The 23,159-nt window shown below is 42.8% G+C and overlaps 1 protein-coding gene across 1 annotated transcript; it reads right to left on the reverse strand.

Annotated features, from left to right (window-relative positions):
- Positions 1–698: 698 nt before the first annotated feature.
- Positions 699–22,655, reverse strand: LOC133350118 (melatonin receptor type 1A-A-like). Its single transcript, XM_061564147.1, is given in 4 exon segments — positions 699–1,215; positions 9,525–9,988; positions 22,420–22,622; positions 22,624–22,655. Coding segments are annotated over 4 exon segments (1,176 nt in total). The 3' UTR covers positions 699–738.
- Between the last annotated feature and the right edge of the window lie 504 nt (positions 22,656–23,159).

Below are 23,159 nucleotides of genomic sequence, written 5' to 3' on the forward strand. Positions count from 1 at the left end.
CTACAGGTTTTAAAAGCTGTGTGAAATGTTTATAGATTTGATATATAATGAATGTATTTATATGTTTCAGACTACAGTGTATATATTATTCTCCAATCACTTTACTTTGTGTTTTTTGACATATCATTGTAATTACACTGATTCTTCATTAGGACTTTTTCGAGAGATGTATATGTTCAATACAAGCTTGACGTATGAACATTTCATAACATTTACAAAGGGCGTATAAAGATGTATTTATATAAAATGCAATATCTGTACGTTTGGTCTAATATGTGATTAACAATAAAACCATTGTGTCCAATACGAAGTGATGCAGTCACACAGCATAATAAACAATCCACAATGACAGTTTTAAACGAGGGTTACACATTTGAGGAGAGTATTATGACACTTTGCCAGTGTCCATAGACACATTCCCTTCATTACATTGAACACCTTAGTGATGATGTATGTTATCTAATTAAAAATGCCATCAAAGCTTTGGCTATATTTAACTCTTGATACCTATGGTCCCAGACGAATGTGTATTGGGGCTTGGTTAGAATATGTAAATATGGATTGATATTTACCCATGAAGGCATGGTCACATGTACTCGGCAGTCGCCAAGGATGATTATAAAACGCACATCATGTCGCCTGTTTACATCGCTCTCCTTGACAACACGCATCGGCATCGGCGGGTGACGGGTCTGTAGTTCAGTACATCATTGCACGAAAGTGAACCTTGGCGGCAGGTCAAAATGAATCCGTTTCAACCTGCCCCTTGTTCCTCGACGAATCCGAGTGGATCTCCTTTTTGTTTTCTGCCGAATTGCGGTGGACTTGCGTTTTATTCCCCGCCGCGGCAGATTTGCTCTTCAGGTCTTCGTTGGATTCATTGGACGCGTCCTTCAAGAAGAAACACTGCCACGGCGTGCACACCACGAGCAAGATCCGCTTGTACTCGCGCCTGAAGTTGTGGTTGAGCAGTCCGTACACGACGGCGTTGAGGCAACTGTTGAAGTAAGCCAGAAAGTAGCTCGCCACAAACAGCCACCCGGGGACCTGCATCGGTGCGGACTTGAAGGACGACAGCGTCACCACCAGCCCGATGATGTTGAGTGGGCCCCAGCACACGGCGAAGAGAACGAACACCACGAACATGGTGAGGAAGTTGCGGTAGTCGGCCACGGTGAGTCCGAGGCGCGCGTCATTCCTCGCGCGTCTGCGGACCTGCACCCACGCAGACGGTCATCGCGTCAATGTCACTGCCGTCGTGAAAACGAGCCAGGCAAAGCTGTCAGCAGGCCATTGTTATGACTTGCATTCCTCAAATCCCACAAAGGAATGCTGGACTCACTGTTTGTGGGTACACTGTCTCCAATATTTAGGGAATGTGTGAGCCTCCAACTGAAAGTATGATACCTCAACTACCATGGCATGGGTGCATCTGTACGCTTTTTTGTACTCTCGACATCATGTCATGTATGTATGTATGTTGAACTTCTTTCACACCCTATGTAGCCAACCGTGCTAACCGGAGGTGTGGGATAATGACAACAAACTAAACACAAAAAGCAGTTCATAAAGTAATTAGTTTTCAATCTAGATGATTTAAAAGTGCATAGCTCCCAGTGGCTTCATAATATCAAAAGGAAGAGCGTTCCAGACGGCCGCAAAAGTGCATCTGAAAGCTGCCACTCTACTAATTGGAGAGCCTTTTAAACAGTGTGGGGTCGGTGTCTGGTGTCTTGTAGAAGGTGCCTGTGGGTTAGTATGAAACAGGTTTGTATAAAAGTAAATAGAGAGAGGTAATACATGCAGCCATGTTTACATTCGTGCAAAGCCAGTTTATATTTATGAAGGTGAATACAAGGGGGCATGTGTGTGTGCCAGTCAAATTGTAAACTTTAAATATGATAAGACAGTGTACAGACCATTATATTAATTATTGTAGTGGCTGCTTTCATCTTTTATTAATCTTTTTTCAAAATTCCAGATTCTAAAGCATTGAGAGCACTCCAAATGATCATGTCACCCACTTGAATGTATTTTGTCCTGTTTCTGAAAGTATATAAAACAACAAGCTATTTTAACACAGAGTCGGCACTGTGTTGGTTAAACCATGAGGGGGAAATAAATCGAATGTTGTGGTAAACAACTTTATACTCCATTTGACTGGAGGCCCCAACTGCACCCCTCAACGTTTGGAGAGGGGAGGCAGAGAGCCCAACGCGGTGATGGCCCTCCACGAGTCACAGGCCTTCGTGGGCTTGCCCAACTCCACATGGCACCACCAATGGCTAATTGCCCACTTGACTTTAAAATCATACCCAGACATCTGCATTGCTCTGATTAATTGGTAACATTTAAATAACTCGCAGTGCAGACCATTTGAAATAGTGACCGTCAATGACTTAACTTTGTGAGGCCAATTTGGAGATTTCCGGTGCCGAGACAGCCTCAATATTATTTTGGCGTAAGCCGATAATTAATTCAACTTGAGACCACGTGTGTAGTTGCAAATAATAACAATAAGCAGAATAACTTCGACAATTTCTACAGCACCACAACATGGCAAGCCATTACAAGGGTGCTTTGTTATGAGACATAATAGTTTTTTGGAACCCATACAGTGAGAAATGCATCTGTGTGTGTCGGAGAACAGTCGTGGATGATGACTAAGAGCTCATTGTGAAGACGCTGCAAGAGGTCTCGATCCACCTGTAGGGAATACATCCTCCTTTTATATGCCCTGACATGAGTGTCTATCACATGTCTATGAATAATATATTGTTTAATTCTCAGAGCAGGAATATTCCGATTGAAGTGGCATACCAAATGGAATGGAATGTGTGTGTGCAATCATCGGCCACCAGTATGTAAAACCATTAACTCACTACACTTGAGATGAGAGTTCAATCACTTGTGGCCAAACCTAATTTGAAACCAGGATCTCGATGCTTCTAAATTATTCCTCTTGCTGACGTCCCACAAAGGAGTCGTTTTGTTGCTTCCCAGAGGAATGATGATCTGAGTTGGTGCCCTCCCAGCATTTAAATTGAAAGTCTTCTGATGTTGGGATGGGTGGTTAATCACCCGGTTGGATGGGAATGTATAATTGCACAACAGTGAAACACACTGCAGATGGAAAGTGAAATGTATTGTTTGCTAAGTGAGAATGTTCATCTGACAATGCAATGAAATTATTTCCAATAGACCTCTGCCTGCTGTCAGGCTTACGTTTGTTTGAAATATCCATAACAAACTGCGATAATTCAGAAGTGCTTTCATAACTTTATAATGATTAGGTATAGCATGGACTTTCTCGTGACAATTTCAGTGATTTGAATAAAATTAATACTTGTACAACATTGCATAACTCATACATTACAATGTAACATGTGGCACAGTGCTTCGAGTATTTTATAGAACACTATGAATTAATCTTGATTTGAATTATTCGTTTATTATTTTTTTTATGATATTCAAAACCCCAGTGCATTACACGTTTTCTAAAAGTTCCATAGTTGTAAATAAATGGGATGTTTTCACAAACGAATAATTGTTTTACTCCTAAATCCCTAACGGTCAAAAACACTTTTCCCACTCCGCATCTCCAGGTATTTAACGTAAACGTTGATTGTGATGTTAACGCGATCACGGTGATCAAAAGAGCAGAGTATTTATACGATGCGAGACGCAATAGAATTGTCTATAACTGCTTTAGGGACGGATTGAATGAGGTGTTTTTTCTGGAGTGAATTTTAAGCTTGAAACGAAGTTGTTTTGGATCGGGAGCCCTCATTCTGTTAGTAAGAATAATTGGCGGCTTTTCTCAAGAGAAACAGTCGCCCCATGGCACTTTGACTTGAGTCAGAGTCTAGTTGAGTTGCTGCACTATCACCTTTGATGATATGACGATTGTCACAATATCCCATAAATGTACAACTCTTTCACGTTTTTATTGCATGTTTTTGTGCTTTGCTGTAATTATAGTAGGAATAAAGAATCATCTAAACACTTTAACTGCTGCAGTTCACTTAACATAACTCTGTCACCAGTCTTATAAGCGTTCAACTTCACGACCTAAAACGCTAATACTGCACGCGGTTGTCAGTTACACATTAAATAAATAATCATTCAATGAACATGAATATAGTTACTTCATATAATTACCATGTCAATTGCTCTATTGAACATTTAGCAAAGCTTACTTGATTGGATAATAGCTCTTTACAACGTTGTATTACTGAGTATGTTATTTCATATATATATATATATATGTTGTCAGGACACGCCACGTTTGGTGACAAAAAAAGAGAAACAATAACCACACAACGATCATTTGAAAAACGGACGAAATGATTATTGTGGATATTATCTTATAGGGTAAATTGTCGTATCACGACATCATAGTACACAGAGTTCCAAAACGCCACAAAAATGTCCTTCAGTTACCACTAATTCCCAGATATTTGTGGTTACATGAACATTATTTGTCACGAAATTATATTTGGCAAGAGCTTAAATGAGTTAAATTTAATCACTAAGATTTGCAGCGACAAGCATTGATCTCTTAAATCCTGGTACCCGAAGCATTGAAATAAAATGTACTTTCACTGTGTCATCATTAGTGTGGTTTAAAAATATGAGTACCTTACGTGTTAATGTTGTATGTATGTATCGTATGTTGATCTTGTTTCGCTCCGTACGTAGTCAAACCGTGCAAATTTGGTGGTGCGGGTGAGGGACAACAAACTAAACACAAAAAGCACTTCTAATGAAATGAGTTGTCAAAAATAAGTTGTCAAAGCTAATTTCTTATTCGGAGAATACATTTTTTTTCTTCAGTGCAGGAAGATGTGAACGTCACCAATATTGGCACACAATGTATATTTTGTGTTCATTTCCAACTGTGATCTGTCATCTTCAGCCAGGTGGCATCTCGTTATTTCAGGTGCTGCAAAACACACGCTGTTCTTTTCGGGGCTTACTAGAAGCTGTGCAGGAGTAATCAAACATATATTTTAAAAAACTGCAGTAAAATATTGTCATTAGAGCACCTGCAAATAAATGTCCTCATAACGGAGCCTTGGCTGTACAAATCCATCACTGCTCATTAGAAATTACTGTAATAGGCGACAGTTGACAACACAGCTTCCCACGGTCATAATATATGCATAACTAAACATGAATAAGCTGCATCTGCTGATATTTGTAGGACAATTGTTTAGGTTTGGAAGGCCACTGGGGTTATTGTTGGTTAGCGTTCCAGCTCAGTGCACCTTTGTCTCGACGTTCCGGCAAGCCTTCAACCTTTTCAAAGCTGACAGAGTATGAGGTTCAACAATTATCTTCAGCTCCCATGTGTCGCATAAGATGCAGCGAGCATTCATGAGTAGTACATATTCTGAGTTTAATTCACTTTTCCTAGAACAGCGAGAGCACGCACAGGATCCCCCTGTCCTGTATCACTGATAGATTTGACTTTAATCAAGAAAAAATAGGTTTAGAGTAAGCAATAGCGCACATTCTGTAGTGCATGTAGCCGGTGTGAGCTCACCCGTCATTAATCACACGTATAATTGTGCACTCTGCTAATAGCGAGGGATAACCAGGTGCGTGTTTTATTATTCAGATAAGGCGGTGATGCTCGGCACCACCAGGCGGTGATGCTCGCGGATTTGACGCAGAGCCCCACGAGGCACGCGCCTAATTGAGATTTGGGAAAACTTCGGACTGAGGAATCGACGCGGAGGGTGGCTCTGAACGCCATTGCAGATACGCATTTGCCTTTCTGAAGAAGCCCTTTCACAAACCCCGAGGACTCAGCTGTTGTGGAGTCGCCCCACTTCTCCGGAGAGCAGAACACGACACAGAGTCTCTACTCACCGTCTTTTTATTGTTGTTATTGCTGCTGCTGTTGTTGTCTATTTAGCCGACCTGTCCCCCTCGCAAGGATTCACGACGGGAGGAGAGGGCACAGGGCGGACCGGCTAAGTCTACATCGAGAGCCGTTTCAATCCACTGCTAGATGAGGACCTCGCTACGCCCTGTGGTCGTGGTGGTTATTGATCCACACTTCACCGTAGTGGTGAGTGCAGGTTTATGTAAGTGGGGAGCATCACGACATGACTGGAGATTTTTTTTATTAATCTGACATCGATTATATTAAGGATGCGAAAAGTGATAACATGCACATTTATGTTCTTTAGTTCGAGTACTAATCAACTTCCCCCAGTGACATGCAATGATTATTACAGTGCTAACGGAACACTCTCTCCTTTGCTCTAAGCCATGTGTCTTTAAAAAAGCCATCATTATTATATCGTGTGTGAAATTGCAGAAATAGCTTCAGTTCAGTTGATGCAGGGCACACCTGTATATGTGAATGTGGCATCTTGAAATGGTAAATTAATTAAAACCCTTTTTGAAATGCCACATTTAAATTCACATCTTCAACAATTAATTTGCCTCACAGTACACTCCTGGAAAGCCGTATCGTGGATTCGGGAATTATTCCCTTCGTAAAGAATCAAATTAGAAAATTATATTTTAAATAATTTAGGCAAGTTGTGATTTCACTGTATTTACTACACAGCAGGATGCTAAGGGCCACTTTTCATATAATTTCATCCCTGCGTTTAGGGTTTTGTGGTTTAAAAGGCATGTGGTGACATTCTGGGAGCACTTTCCCTGTCATGTAGGACATTTAAAGTCGATTGAAATAGAAATTGAAACAAATGACAGGTTACAAGAGGATGAAGAGGATTACTTAAAAAAAACATGGTGAGAGTTTGAAATCGTGAATTTCCACTGTTTTGGCACGATTCAAATTTAAACTGGTTTGTCATTGAAAACCCAATGTCATTGAAAACCCAATGCAAAATGGAACTTAATGCAGATTCATGCAGATACTTGGTGTCCCTGAGAGGTATTTTAGTAAACAGCATGTAATTAACAATATGATAATATATAGATACTTCCACCGCTGGATAACAGCGTATTCAATTCTCAAACCACTCAAGGAATGACCTTTTGTGCAATATGGCTGTCAGTTTGCGCACAACTTTGTTGTTGTTGTTGACATCGCTTTTGTGAAATAATTCAGAATTAAATTGTGATATCTTTCTGATAAAACGTTAATTTTTAGTTAAAAGTAGAGGTTTGCACGTAAGTGATGAAGCATCAAAAACCATGTAAAATAAATAATGATGACCGTGTTCAGCTCTTTGTCAATCCACTGCTGGAGAACACAACGTGAGCTCACCACACCTGATCATCCTGGGCAAGGAGAAGCCCGAGATGGCTTAGATATCACTCATCACTGACGTTAGCCTTGGCCGAGAATCCAACTTGGATCCCTGGTTTCATAGCGCAGTGATGAAAACTCCAAACAGCTTACAACATTCTAATCGGAACCCACGTTGTGTTTTTTTTTACTCTTGCATTCCAAATCCCACCGATGTTCACTCGACGGGGGCTCTAGAGAGCTCCTCTAGAGGGTACATGATCCACCCTCGCGCGCTGGGCAGCCTGGGCAAGGTGGGAGGACGTACACTTCACCAGCTGTGGAGTTCCCATTCATTGCGTTGGGGGGACAAAGGTGGGTCAAGTGAAGGAAGCTGCTCAACAGTCTCAACTGCCCCGCCAGGGACTGAGCCGCCGCTCTGTGTGTTGCACGCCCAGTGTGCCGAGCCATGACACCGAGGTGTCGTGGTGCGCCACATTGGGGGTTTCAGCCAGGAAACAGGAACGAGAGTGAAAATTGCACATAGAGATCGAATGTGTGTTCGGGCGCCGTCTGTGAAATGCTCGGTTTTTTTTTTATAATATCCAGCGTGGTGGTTTTCACCGGTTTGAATCGATTGGGACAATTCAATTGATTCTTGTTTCTGTAAAGTTATTTAAGGTGTCACAGTCAGGATTGAGTGTTGTGGGAAATATTGATCAAAAGGTAGAGTAGGGTGGCAGTTGAGAACGGATTTTTCTTTTACGAACTGGCAATTTGGTTTACTGAAGCGTGGTCAACAACTCCATTAGCCAGACAACTTGTTGGTGCAATCCGGGTGGGTAAATGCTGAATGTATTTTGAAAGATCCGTGTGTACACGTTTGAAATGTGTGGTGTGCCTTTCTGCACCATAGCTCAAATGGTAGACATAAACCTGTTTCCATGGAAACCATGTCTTGTATGCTCTGGCAGAATAATCTGGAGGTCGCCGGTTTGATCTCCTCGCATCTTTCCACCGAGCAGTTTGTGAATGGGTGCAGTTAGTTAAACGGAAGGTCACATGTCGTGGCCATGTTGGCCAAAACAATCTGGCCACCATGGAGGAGTAGGCCAAATACCCTCCAGAGGAGCTTCTCCTGAATGGAGGCCCTTTTTGCCAGCAGTGACATGCGACAATAATTTTAGGAATTTACTTTTGCACCAACTGGTTCGAAAATGGTGTAACCCATCATTTGCAAACGCAATCATATATCCTCAGTAGACTTTGGGTACTTCGTATTTTAGATTTAAATATTGATAAATATTCTAAATTGGTCTAATTTGTATAAGCATTGCCACGGTAACCACCAACAACCTAACAACCGGAGGTCATGCATTGTGAGAAAATATACTCTATTCTTCCCAGAATTTATCCCAGTTTATTTCTATTTACGTGACTTTACCGAAAGAACCAAAGAGTATGTATATCCCAGTTTCTTTTGGTGCCTCAGAGTCAACAACCCTCTGTGGAAGAGGAGCTTTCAGTTCAGTAAAGGAGAGCAAACACGAGCATCGTTTTGTGATGCACAGTGCAGTGAAACCATTACCGTGTTTCCACCACTACTACATTGTATTATGGATGGGTATTGCCTGTATTATGGATGGGTATTGCTGCCTGTGTGTGTTAACCATAAAAGACATGCCATCTGCATCACAGCGGTCACTAGAGAGGCCGTGACTTCATAAAAAATAAATAATATAAAAAAAACATTTGTAAAAACACGAAATGTACCGTACTAGCAATGGAAGAACTCCATGACTCCAGGAAGTGGCCCCGAAGCTTGCCATAACGTAAGGGGCTGTGGCCAATTACAGCTAACTTCAGTTGAGCGTGGACAATTAGACCCAAGCCGAAACATAACATATACAAATTATGTTTAAATGTTTTTTATTTTGTATGATGGAATATAGTATTGTCATCAGTATGACATAAGTATTCCAAGTTTGCAATGAATACCACTTTGGGAAGTGGGTTAAAATTGAGATTTGAGGATACAACGACAACGACAACAGACAGAGTGAGTTAATAGAAAGCGTGTAAAAAATAGTCGCGTCGGTGCCATGGTCCAAATTTGTAGAAAAACAACACTTGCAAAATACTTGATTGGGAAACACACGGCAATCGCCTTCTGCTGGGCGAAAAAAATAAAACTTAACAGGACCATGGGGAAAAACATTCTTGGAACTCACCGAGGCTTTGCTCGGTAAACAAATTCATCATGAAGGAGGAGAAGTGATGGGGGGTGGCGGCGGCAAGGCAGCCTGACCTGGATGACGAGCACCCAGATGCGCAGGTAGCAGAAGACCACCACGCCGATGGGCAGCAGGAAGTGGAAGAACACCACGGAGACGGTGTAGGCGGTGCTCACCGACTGCGAGAACGTGCACGAGTAGACGCGCGCGTCGTACTGCAGCGAGCCCACGAAGAGGTTGGGCAGGATGGCCGTGAGCGTGAGGAGCCATACCCCAGACACGTAGGCCAGCGTCTTGCGCGTGCCGTACAGGCGGTCGTAGTGGAGGCTGTGGCAGATGTAGCAGTACCGATTGAGCGCGATGGCCATGATGTTGAAGACCGAGCCGATGACGCTGAGGCCCATGAAGAAGCCGCTCATCTGGCAGTGGAGGTCTCCCATGGTCCAACCGTCGTGGATGATGGCTTGCACCACCAAGGGGTACGGGTATACGGCCACGAGCAGGTCGGCGACTGCCAGGCTCACGACGAACACATTGCCTGCACGCGACATGACCTTCCGTTAAGTTGGTAAAGAGAAGTCACCAGTCGTGGACTTTGGTAAAGGTACAGACCCGCAGTTGCTTGCTCACACAACTGCTGATGTGAAGGTGTTTTTGCCTACTCTTCCACGCTGGCCAGACTTTATTGTACCCCATGCCACCAGCCGATCAACTGCGGTGCACCCATTATTACTGTTGGGTGGATGCAGGCAGGGGATCTAAGACACTTTTACCGTTATTCTTGGTTCTTTCGGTAAAGTCACGTATTTTATTATTTCCCTTCTACGTGACTTTACCGAAAGAACCAAGAATATGAATCCATGCAGTCACGAAAGCTTTAAATCGAAACTTTTACCGTTGTTTCAACTGCTGTGCCTGGAGATCAAACGGGCGATCTGGATTTCACGTCCACTGTGATACCTTTCATACCACGGCCATGTCATATTCTTATATAAAATATACAAACACAGTTGATACCTTAGGATAATTGTGATAAAGTGACTTGCTATGTTGTGCCTGATCTTATTCACTCCATGCGTTATCCACAGTGACGTTTAAGACTCTCCGTGTATATACGTATGCATCAAATGCAGCAGACCATATTCTTATTAGTGGATTGTAAATTACTACAAAGGTATCCGTGGAATGGCATTTTACACATTAGTATACGTACTATAACAGTAATAAAGTATATCAGTAATTTCCTGTTAAAAATAATATTGTGATGGTGCTCATCTCCTGTATACAGCCCGAAGCCAGTGGTGGAAATTCCCCATTCATATGGCGAGTTACCCGCAGACCAGCCGCTGTCAACTTCACCACAAAGTGCGACTCACTTTATCAACCCTTGGAGAGATGATGGACTAAGTCAACCACAACGCAGGAGTTGAACTCTCAACCTCCCGATTTGTGCCAGCAGAACGGGTGTGTTATATTTGTCATTTATTTATCATGAAAAACAATCACGTGCTTACTTGGTTGTTGTGTAGACAATTTTTAGATTCAGCTCTCAAGCATAATTGGCCTATATTGAGAAGAAAGCACACTTTTTGTATGGTCGTTTTATGGAATGATACATCACTGGTACATGCCATTGAAAACACATTTATGAACACACATTAGAATCTGCCCTTACTCACAATGACCTCTTTATTACATAATTGCTTTGGGAACCGAGTGCATATCTGAGAGCTACCTACTTTGGTCACAAGGAGATAAAACATCTTTGTTGAATCACCAAATTATTATTTTATTCACAAAAAATAAAGCTCTCATGTATATATGTGCATATCTAATTCTACTGTGTATCAGGGTGATGTGATGCAAATTAGATGTGTACAATTCCTATGAATGACGCATCTGCAGTTTTATTTATTCCACGCTGCTTTTGATGGCAATCGTTGTAATTTTCACAAGGCCAAAATTTACTTTTCCAGTCGCATTTCCCACACGGGAATGATGATTTCAAAAGTGGATGAAACAATTGTATTGGAATGCATCGTGGCATTCTTATCAATGGCACCGTGGCTAGCAGCTGGTCCTTTTGCTGCTATACATTTCCAGATGAGAAGCCACTCTGTTGAGCTATGAATTGTGGTCAGGTCACTTATAAAAGAAAGTGAACACCTCAGTGGGCTTGGCCTAGTAGGATGGGGATGGTTGAGTTTTATTTGTTTGTTTTTGGGTTATTTGTTTGTCTTGTATTTTGCACGACTATCGTGTATTTTTACTCTTTGTTGTTGTAACATTGTTAAACTCCTACTGGACATCTGTGAAAAAGAGCTTTAGAGCTCATGGGATTCCTCCAGTCTAAAATAAATATTCATATTTTGTTTATGTGCGGTGCTTACGGGGTAGGTAGACACCACCTAAAATGGGGTTTTAGTCCTTCAAGGCAGAACGTTCTGTACAGGTTTCTGTTGATCATAGACGTATATATCATGTTTTTGCTACTGTAGTATTGTACAGACAGACTCTTCAACGTCTTTTAGTAGCACACACTTTATTTGTGAATACAGTCCCTATGCACTGAGGGGTATACGGTCCCCTCACCCGTTACACTCCGAACGTACAAGCCTACAGGCTACTCATACCCCGCTCCTTCAGTGTCCTCTGACTGGACCTAGGGAGATGTCTCCCTGACCACTGGTTACTCTGAACCCTAGCCCTTATAAGGGCTGGAGGGCTTGGTCCAGGGTCCTATGCTTCTTCCGCCGTCTTGGGTCTTCGTGTCGTCGAACTCCCCGAGAGCTCTGAGCGTTCTGGCTTTATACTCGTTCGTGGCCGGGTTGTCCAATCCCCGGCCACCTTGTGGAACCCTGTGATTGGTCGTTCCCAATCTGCTTTTCGATCCCAATTCACCCTATCTGACCCTGACCGTTAGGTCGCGCGGGAAAACCTTGTTTACGGTCAGCTCTCACAACTTGTGAGACCCTGACCGTTAGTTTGAGCGGGAAAACCTTGTCAACGATTAGCTCTCCCAGTTTGTGAATATCGAGTGGGTAACTCTACTACACTACCATTAAATAATTGTGCCATTAATAGCGAGTAATTCTCCGACTTAATCATCTTAAACACTGGGTTATTTTTTTTCTTCCAAAAAAATCCCCTATTTAGCCTTTAAGGGTGTTTCGGCAAGCTTTGATAGGAAGCAAGCAGGCAGGCATGGCAGAATTGAGATTTTACGTAGAACTATGAGCAGCCGCCCATGTCTCCATCGGGTTAGTCACACACTTCACCACTGGGTACGCCTTTAATGCGGAGATGTCCGCGAGGAAGCTCAACTCATGTCCAGGGACCAAAGCCACTCGGGTTGATCGTGGCATTGAATTTAATTGTGGGCATCTGGATTTTTGTGGCACACGCATCAATAACTACGCCACTGCCTTGTCAGACCTCACTAAGTCTCTTGACATGTCAAGTGGGTCATGGTAGTCACGGAAATCATGAAATTGTATGGAATGTTGTAAATAGCTGTAGAAACGTGTTAGATTGTGGAATTATTTCCATTTCAAGATGCTGTATGTCATGCAGGGTGGGGGTATGGCGGGGGAAAGGGGGCATTAGGATTCCCCTATGTAAAATTAGTGTCCCATGTTTAGATAGATTTTTTTAACTAATTCTTTCGAAATCTATACGAATAGATTCGTAATGCCAAAAACAGTCAAATTACTTTTGAAAGCTGCTTGATTCAAGCTTTTTCTCCCTTTAAATGGTTATTTTAAAAAAATCTATTAAAGATGACTACATTTATTTATTATTAAAAAGCAAATTTTAGGTGGGGCACTGTCCCATCTTTTTTCGTAACCTAATCATCACAAATTACCGTGTTTTATTCATAAATTATATATCACCACAGGTATCCATCGGTTTGTAAGATTAATAAAAAAGTGAAGGCAGCAGACTGTCAAATCCTTTTGTGTAAATGTATTGGATTGGAATCGCATGAACAGTCCCTATTGTCCAGTGCAACGCTAACTGCATAACCCAATATTCGTTTGTAAAGATGATGATTAACCTCATTCGAGGGGCCACCAACATCTTATTTTCCCCTTAAATTATATTTTCAACACCATGCTATGCTTGGCAAAAACACTTCCTTAAAAGGGGAAACATAAAAACGCAACATGTTGAATAATGGCCCTTCTTGACAACACACAGATATGGAGTGTGAATAATCGTTGGAAACTGCACTGGGCATATTAACAATGGACAATTTGAATATATTAAGTTCCAGACAGACCCTTAAAAATTTAAAATGTATGCATAATCATTTGTAATTACATTTACATTATCATAAGTTGTCGTCTTCATAAAAGAAGCATGATTACGCTTGTTTACCCAGGGGAGTCTCATTATAATATAGTTTTAGTTTTTAACATTATCGTTTTTGTTTCTCCCATTACAGGGAACACGCCTGAGAGGGTACCCACAAAGTAAACGGAGCAATATCAGATGCTCTGCAGGAGCGAGTTGAATTGTTGTATACGGTGACCACGAGGGAGGGTGACGGCTTGGAGAGTCCTTCATCCAGCAGTGGATAGACCATGGCTGCGGATAATTCATGGGTCATTTGAGCACCAAGCTCGGTCGAAGGAAGAGAGATAACGATGTGAGGATAATGTTTGTGCCATTGAAGTGAGTGACGAGAGAGCTCCTATCGGAGATAAATATTACAAACATGAAAAAAAGTAATCTAGCAGATAGACATGGCCAAAATAGAGAAACATTTAAAATCAGAAAGGAAATGTACTTGTTTCATATAAAAAATCAAGGTCAGAAGGTGGCAGAATTTATACTAACTCTACGCAACAAGTCCTAATGTATACATATTTAAATTTGTCACTAAAAATGAGTATACTGTACAAGGGTCAGAATAAACATATAAGGGATTTGAAACATCCATTATCTGTGTTTGAAGTCTTGTTGAGATTTATGAAAAATGTTTACAGACATCTTGTATTGAATTAATGTAAAAAATGCATGCATCTGGGAACAGGTCAATTGTAGGCTATGTAACAGAAAATGTAAATACAAGTAGAAACATTACCATTCACTTCGTGTTTGAAACTAATCCTTTGGCATTATTTAGAATTTTAAAATATCATTGCTCAATGCCCATGAATCTCAAGTGATCTCCTTGGCTTAGAATACTACTCCAGCTGCTGCAATGTACATTGTTATTTAAAAAAATTAATCGGCATGGCTTATTAAAGATCCCCACTTGCCTGTCCCACTTAGCAAACGTTCTCTAGGTTTATAATGTCTACAACACTGTTCATTGCCGTGAATGTCTACAACACTGTTCATTCCTGTGAATGTAACACATCAACATAAGATACCTGCAGCGTACAATCATTCACGCCTGTAAACATTGTAATTCTTCTTTGTATCTATTACATAATCTGCCTCTGTACATAGCGGGTATTCCAATAATAGTGAGTGGGTGGTTTATAGTACCATTATAATAAGGCAATATATTAGTCAACGTTTAGACGACAAAACCTAATTGCATATTCAGTATGGGGAAAGATGTTTTACTGTCCAGTGTGATTCATACTTTATTCACTTGTATATCATGCTTTGCAGTACATTTGGAGTATATATTAGCTGCTGCTCCTGCTGCTGTGCCCCAAAGCACTCTTTTTCGCTTGGCCAGACACTTGCTTGTCCAGTGAAGTCTGCGGAAGTGAGCGAGGCAGTGGAAGGAGATGAGGCCAAGGAACAGGCGATGCCGGAAGCTGAATCAGTACTCACTTGAACTGCACACGCAGTTCAGAGCCTCATTATTATTCCGGTGCCATATCATAAGAAACACTCGTGTGCTTTCTTTCGTAATTTTTGGAGATTTTCGTTTTATTTTGCCGAGAACTACACGTGGAAGAGACACCGTGCTGTGCGTCTGTCACACGAAAGGTGCTTTGGTCTATATTTCAAAATCACCATGCAATTAATGAGCGGCCTTATGATGCTCAATGTATTTCCACAGTCACCTTTTGCTCGGTGGCTGTGTTTGGCCGAGCTTGCGCCAGTGAAGAGACCTGCCAGAGCTGGGGGAGGGCTCATTGCTTGTACATAAACATAAATGGCCTCTTGGTGACGTAACAATTGCCTTCTGCTTCAATAATAACCAGCATTTTACTTGGCGATGTCATTCATGATTGCAGGGGACATACATTTGCATGCATCAGTCTGCATAGATGGGTTTCTACCGATTCATGACAAGGAAATATTTTACATTCTTTTCCATTCAATCTGTATTCACAAGATTGCGTATTCAGTATGGTACTATCATCAGGTATGGAATGCTTGCTTTGGCATCCTAATGCCTGGGTAATACCGGTTATGCATTGTTGAGATTGATTGAATTTAGCAATGCATGAGTGAACAATGAACATAATCATGTATTGGCCAGGCAACACGCATATGCATGCTTTTTGCTCTAATCTGTTAGTTCAAACATTATGAACTCAGTTGCCAATGACTAAAAATGACATACATTTTTGGTTGTCCATTTGTTCATGTTGTGTTGCAGTAGAAATTGTTTAGCAATGATATCTCGGTGATTTCAAAGTGCAATTGCCAACATTTTGAAAGGAAAGCCTTATTATTTAAAGGACATTTTTTAGCATTATTGCAGTGCACTATTCCCATGTTTTGCTTCGTTAAGTCGAGCTTTGTGGTGTGATTGGGAGATACACGCAGCTAGAGAGATCTACACTTTTCAATCATTGCTCATTGTGTGGCACTGATGTTTAAAATTGGTCAATGAAAGAAGATGATCTGCAATGTTAACGCATTGCAGTAACACTAATGCATTGCGATACCACTTCCGCATTGTGCACCAATACCGCACAAGGGGAAATGCACTCTCACCAGCCAACATCAAACGCGGATGAATCAAAGAATTATATTGATTTAGAGCATAATTGTAGCTTGTTCACTCGGACATGACATTTGGTGTTACAGACACTAAGCAACATTCCAGCGGAGAAACTCTGCTAAATATATCATAGGAGAATGCAACTGAGTAAACTCATTGATTTAAAAAGTGTATTATTCCTTGAGGAACTTAACGGTAGAATGTCAGCCCTTCCCAAAAACAGTAGGCTTTGGAAATTATTATATTTTTTTATGAAAATTACCTTTCAGCTCCAAGTCATTAAAGGTATAATTAAGAGCTTTTATACGACTAAAAACATTAATGATGAGTTATGTTTGTGCTGAAACATTAATAAACTTAATCATGTTCATAGTCAATGTCTCATGATTTGGAATGTTTATTGAATATTTTAATCTGTTATTTGATTTCAAAACTGAAGTTATGCTGCAGTTGCTTTTGAACAATGTTAATCACGCAGATGATCTTTGTTTTGTTGTGCCGAGCTTAATCATCATACATTTGTTTAATTGCCAACACAGCTGGAGCTCCGCAAATGCAACAACAACAATCGCTTCCACTTGCCACGAAAACGACCGTGACGTTGCTGCAGTGCTCGTGCCATGCTCAGTGAAATTTGAGGCCACAAAGTGTCGACGGTTTTCTGGCCAGAGTTCACGGGGCAGTGGTACTGACATACACTAGTCACCAATTACATTTTCAAATTATGTAATTTGCCGCGGACTTTTTTCTGAAGGTCTGAAATTAGGGTGGTTATCCAATTATTTTCGCAGAATATTTTCCAAAATATTATATGATTTGGCAATTATATGGGTGACTACATGAATACTGACATATATGGATACTTTTTCGAGTCCTTTGGCATTTTAGGACCTTTGAGACGTTACTTTTCTACAAGATGCCAAAACCTGTTCTACCAGTACCCTTTCCCTGACGAATACGATCAGATCATTGGGCATGCCTGCAGGGCTTGTTCTCACGTCAGCATGCGAAGCAGGCCTTCGTCGGCCTTATCCACCTGACACAATCCCACCCACCGGCTTAGGTATTGTTAGGTTGTTAGGTATTGTTGCAATATAACGATGAACGTGGTCAATTTCTCTGCCGTTTTGGCCTTGGCCCCCACCCTCCCCCCGGGGAAATTTACTTTAAACCCCTCTCCATTTCGCTTACGCCTCTGGTAATAATCAGACACAAATCCTCTCTCCCCTCTAATATGTGCTCTCTCACCCCGTGGTGCCCTTATAAAACTCAACGTTTAACCTACTCACGTCGGCTTGTGCCCGCCCTCACAGTCGGGCATATTTTCGGAATACACCACGCCGCCGTTGACCCTGGTCATTGACCCAGCAACCCAACGTTCCTACCAGCTCCCTCCGCAGGACAATGTGTTTGCGGTTCATTTGTGGCAAGCACTTTGTGTGTAATGAGTGCGACTTTACAATGCTGTATTCGTTCAGCAATCGGAAGCCAATGCAGCCGATGCGCACGAGACGGACGCGGCGGTCTCCGTCACGGCGCGTGCCAGAGAATTGATCTCAGCCAACGGGCTGTTTCCCATCATTGATCCTCAACACCTGCTTAATCACATCCTCTTACTCAAGTGCAACCACCTGTGCAATTGCCTCGCTGTCCTCAATTGTACAATCTCTGCATTGTTTCTCTCAGCAGTGCTCGGGCCACCCGCTAATAATATTAGCCAGTGGCAGTCACAGTCACCGTGGGGTCTGCCGAACTCGCGTATTCGCCCAGAGCCTCATTGTCAATGGTCCCTCGAAGGCACTCGCTGCACGTGGCCGGGCGGTGTCACGGCGCAGTGCTGTTTACGTCTCCGCGTCATTTCCTTCACGAGTAATTGTGTTACATCACTTAGTTTTGCTTCCATGCTATTTTTTTGTTTTAATTTTGCTCGCTTGCTGAACCCTGTTAAAGTAATTTTACCCGAACTTTCAGATGTCATAAAAGGTTGTGTAACTGTCTTATTCTTCTTGTGTCTGACCATTGGTCGTGAAAGCCCTACGTGTTATACGAACAGGTTTTAATGAACATACTAATCGTTTTCTATTAGAAAGCATTGGCTATCAAGCAAATAATGAAAATGTCATACAAATTATAATTATACAGTATTTACGTTAAAATTATAAGCATAAAATTTGAATGCGTAACTGCGTAACGGGAGAAGTGTAACCAGTAAAATGTCCTTTGTTGCTTATGTAATGTTTCGTGTGTTTTTTATGAGCTGCACTTAGTCATTATTGAAAATTAGATAATGTTTAACAGTAAGTAAAACTAGGTATATCGTACTTAAATTGGTGCGTACACATTATAGTACACATTATAGTACACATTATTGTACTGCAAACCCGTACCCAGTGCTACTGGCCTGTTTACAGGTGTTACTTAAATGTATGATTTGCCAGAGGGTGGTGTCGCAGGGAGGGCTCGTTCATAGCCAGGCTCTGGCTCCTTGCCACGTTCATGAGACTTCGCCGGCGCATTGGTGCCTCTCAAACCCACGCAAACATGCATCGAGACGGACCAGCGTGAGTGTGCGTCGTCTCAGTTCGGGGACCTATGAGGGTGTGCACCGCATCCATCCAAAGGATTTCCTTGTTCTTGATGCCATCAACTTCGAGGGTGAGAATGTGTAAACAGCTCGAGGCGCTCTGCATGAGAGCAGCTGCCACTCATTCACTCAAGTTTTAAGTCCCGCAGAGCAAATGTTGTAGCTATCACTCACTGGGCGCTGTGCAAGAATTTGTTAAAGGCAACAACGCTCACGGCCAAAACCGGTGACGATTATCTGATGCAACCGTGGGCCTCCCCTGGGTCGACTCGGCCTCAAATGAGTACCTGGTGCGGTGTGTAAACATCGCCACTGAGGAGACAAAGGTGGCCGGGCGTGGTGCTGGCCACCCACCCCACGTGTGCCGTGTTGGCCTTCATAGGTTCTCGCTAACAGCACTTGTCCCAACAGTCCGTTCAGGCTATACGGGGAATCTTTGTCTTTGGGGTCAGACTGAAGGAGGCTGACATACCCCACACGACCCACCCCCACTGTTAAACAAGAGCGCGCTACAGTGTTGGTGAAATGGTGAAAGGACAATCTCTTACAACATCACGGATTTTAAAATAACTTATTTGTTTTTATAACCTCGGATCCAAAAGTGTTTCTGTCCTCTTAGCTCACAAGGAGCAATGCTCGTGTTGTCTCTTCATTCAGTATATTTCTATACGTATCGCCTTTTTACACCTCATTGTTTTGAGACTGACCTGGTGTAATATATATATTTCAAGATAAGGATTAATTTGTGTATTCTTCTTTTAAATGACATTGAGGTTGCACTGCTGCTTCCATAAATGTAAAATCGGTATAAATAATTACCCGAAATGGTATATACACAGTATATGTACTAAGTGCTTATAGTTCTTATAACCTGTTTTCCCTGCATACATGCAGTTGTTATTTCTGCACAGGTTGGAGCTCCATTTCAGGTGTCTTTTTCAAATTGGCTGAAGCAAATGAAATCAGTTAATTCATCAGCACGTGAACATTCCAACGAATGCAGTCTGCGAAGTAACGATTTAAAAGAATCAATTATAAATAATAATATACATCTCTTTGGCAATCCACTGCTGGATAAGTGAGTCATAGGGACGTAGGGGTTGTTTTGGATTAGAGGTGGGCACTCAGAACTGGTTCAATTATAATCACCACAGCTGTTGATGGATGGGAATTAAACTCATGTCTCCAGATTCGTAGCGCAGTGCACTAACCACTGAGCCACAGCCCCTCTACCCAATCTTTGGAACAGGCAAATAAAAATGATGAAAAACCCAACACACTCGTCAACGACACCTGCCGTGAAATAGTTGATTGTGCTTGTGCACCGCGGCCAAATATTTGTTTTTTTTTTAATCATGTAGTCGTGGCATTGACATTTGGAACCGCCACATTTGTTTTGTATCACCTCTTATATCTGAATGGTACAACAGATGACCAGGCGGCAGTAATCCGACTTCCTTTCCACACATCTCATGTGTGCATAGTGCCCTCTAAAGGAAATCAAACTTTCTCTGCAACGCCAAAACTAACACGGTTGCTTTTGGCTCATTTGGTGAGAACTCAGTGAGTGTTCGTTTTTTAATCGCCAGTGGTTTTTCCCACAATTTGTAAATTGCACATTAATGTTTTTTTCTGTGGCTGTTTTGTAATTTAATGAAAACACACTCTTAACGTTTTATGGACATTACCTTTTAAATTAAATTACTTATGAGCCATATTTTCTCATCAGACAAAGTTAGAAATTTGACAAAATTACGATTTAGAAAGCGTTTGTATCTGTAATAAATGCAGAGTAATTCCCTATTGTTACTGAAAATCACAGGCAAATATTAAGCAATGTGAGTGCTACCACACGCTAAAATGTTTTAAAGATTTACGAGGGCTTAAATTAAAGATGTTGAAAATGTTTAAGATATTTTAAACACGTAAACTTTATTAGACAAATATTTGTTTGGAAAGTTTCGTGCATCCTTAATTGCTTTTAACCTCTTCAAATAGTGGCTATTCACACACAGCCAAATCAAACACCAATTGATAGAAATTATACAACACTTTCAATGCTACAATTTAGTTCTCTTAGTGATTAAATATTTAAAATCTGCCATTAGAATTACCTCTTTTCAACACATTATGATTTCTAAATAATATCTCGACAGTTTCAAGTGCACTTAAAAAATGCGCGATTTTAAATGTGCTATCTCGTTATGCACAGTGTGTTCCTAAAATAAAAACGTATGTCACCCACATTGTAAGTAGTTGATGGGTAGGAGTTCCACTCCGCTCTTCTCAAAAGAGTTATGCGACAATGGTAAAGCATAGTTGTAATGTTTACGTTCAAATAATGGTCGCTCGGCTCATCGGTAGTCGACGCGAATTTCATAATCGTTTAAAGATTAGACATCGCACCTTGAGCATACATCCCCACGCTCGTTGTTACAAGGGTGGTGGATGTGTGGCGGGCACTGGAACACGTGATCCGGTGTCGCTCGCGACCCATGCTAGCCACGACCGGGAATCTAGCTCAGGGGTCTAACTCTGTAGTCGCGTGCTAACTAACCACCGCGCGCGCCACCGCTGAACTCCACTCCATCACGATGCCGTTGCCGCGACATCAACACTGTGACGCTGCAGCACAGAGCGGGCATGCACAGGCAACCCAACTGCACACAGCCCACGGCGTGGAGGAGCACTGGCGATCTGTCACTCCACCTCAACGTGGTCAGCTCAAAGTGGCGGCGGCTGACAAGGCAGCAGCGAACTCGGCTCGAGTGGCGCCAGCTCACTCGACGCGGCTTGGTAGCAGGAGGCTTTAATCCATCACCACTGGTTGTGATGATGTTTCTAACTCGCAATGTGAATCGTGCATGAGCAACTTTACATTCTGAGCAATGGTCCTTATAAGTTCTGAGCAAAGCCATTCTACAAGCAATAGTCCGCTCTGTGTCTCCGTATCAAATTCTACACACTTTAGATTTGTTTACGTGTCTTACACAGCAGCTGTAGTACAGTTATACGATATATAAGCAGAACTTCGCTCTGTCTCCACACAAAGACAACATGTTGTAAGTCCATCGGCCTATTGATTTTCCAGGATTTAAATTATCCATCAGCATTTGTCTAAGGAAGTGAACTCTTGACCTGTTACTCTTTTTCTGGGTCTCATCAACAGAGCCGAACTTGTTAAAACAAATGCCGATGTGGTGGTAAGAGTGAGGGCGCACATGACAACATCGGTGATGGAGCAATGATGCAGGATGCGCTCACTCAGACACTCACCCACCCACTCACTCGCCCACACACTCACACATTCACCCAACCACACACCCAACCACCCAACCACTCACCAACCACTCACCCAACCACTCACCCACTCACTCACCCACCCACACACTCACTCACTCAACCACTCATCCACTCACCCAACCACACACCCACTCACCCAACCACTCACTCACCCACCCACCTACGTTCCGCAGCTTCCTATTGCGCAACACTGACACGATCACCAACAGGCTCCCACAGATGTCCACCACGATGGTGGAGATGAGCACAGACGCCAAGAGAGGTCCCAGCCACGGCGGCCGCTCCACCCCCTCCTCCTCCACCTCGCCACCACCGCCGTGGCCACTCGCTGCAGGGGGCAGCATCGTGTGCGCTGCCCCGACAGGCGGCGTCCAGCACGCGGGTCTGTGCGCTCATTGTCCAGTCGCGGAGTAGGCGGGAGGCAGCGGCAGCAGCGGCAGCGAGGTTAAGTGTCTACCGCACGCTCCCGCTGTTGCTGCTGCTGCTGGTTGCCCCTTTGCTGCCGGCGGAGGTGGCCGGTGCGGTGGAGCGGAGGAGGAATGCGAGCAGAGGGCGGCGGCGCTGGCAGCGAGACGCGTCCCGAGAGTTGCCGGCGGAGCTGAGAGGTGCGCGTCTCGTGCCCAGGCGGCGTCTCTCTCGCCGCTGTGCATGCGACGCCGTCGCTATGAACGAGTCGGGTGCCATGTGCGTGTGATGAGCGGGGGGCGGGATGGAGGAGGAGGAGTGGATGGAGGGGAAGGTAGAGGCGCTGCGGCCGAGGCTCTGCGATGTTGGTGGTGGTGGTGGGGGTCGAGGGAGCCGCGGGGGGGATGAGTTCGAGGGAAAAGGGGGGAGGTGCTGGGCGAGTTACGGTAAGTCTCTTGTGCAGGAGGTTTAACTCCTCCGTGCATGTTGCTTAAC

This window comes from Lethenteron reissneri, chromosome 32 (assembly GCF_015708825.2).
Source record: "Lethenteron reissneri isolate LAM-NWPU_2019-01 chromosome 32, ASM1570882v1, whole genome shotgun sequence".
Taxonomy (NCBI): domain Eukaryota; kingdom Metazoa; phylum Chordata; class Hyperoartia; order Petromyzontiformes; family Petromyzontidae; genus Lethenteron; species Lethenteron reissneri.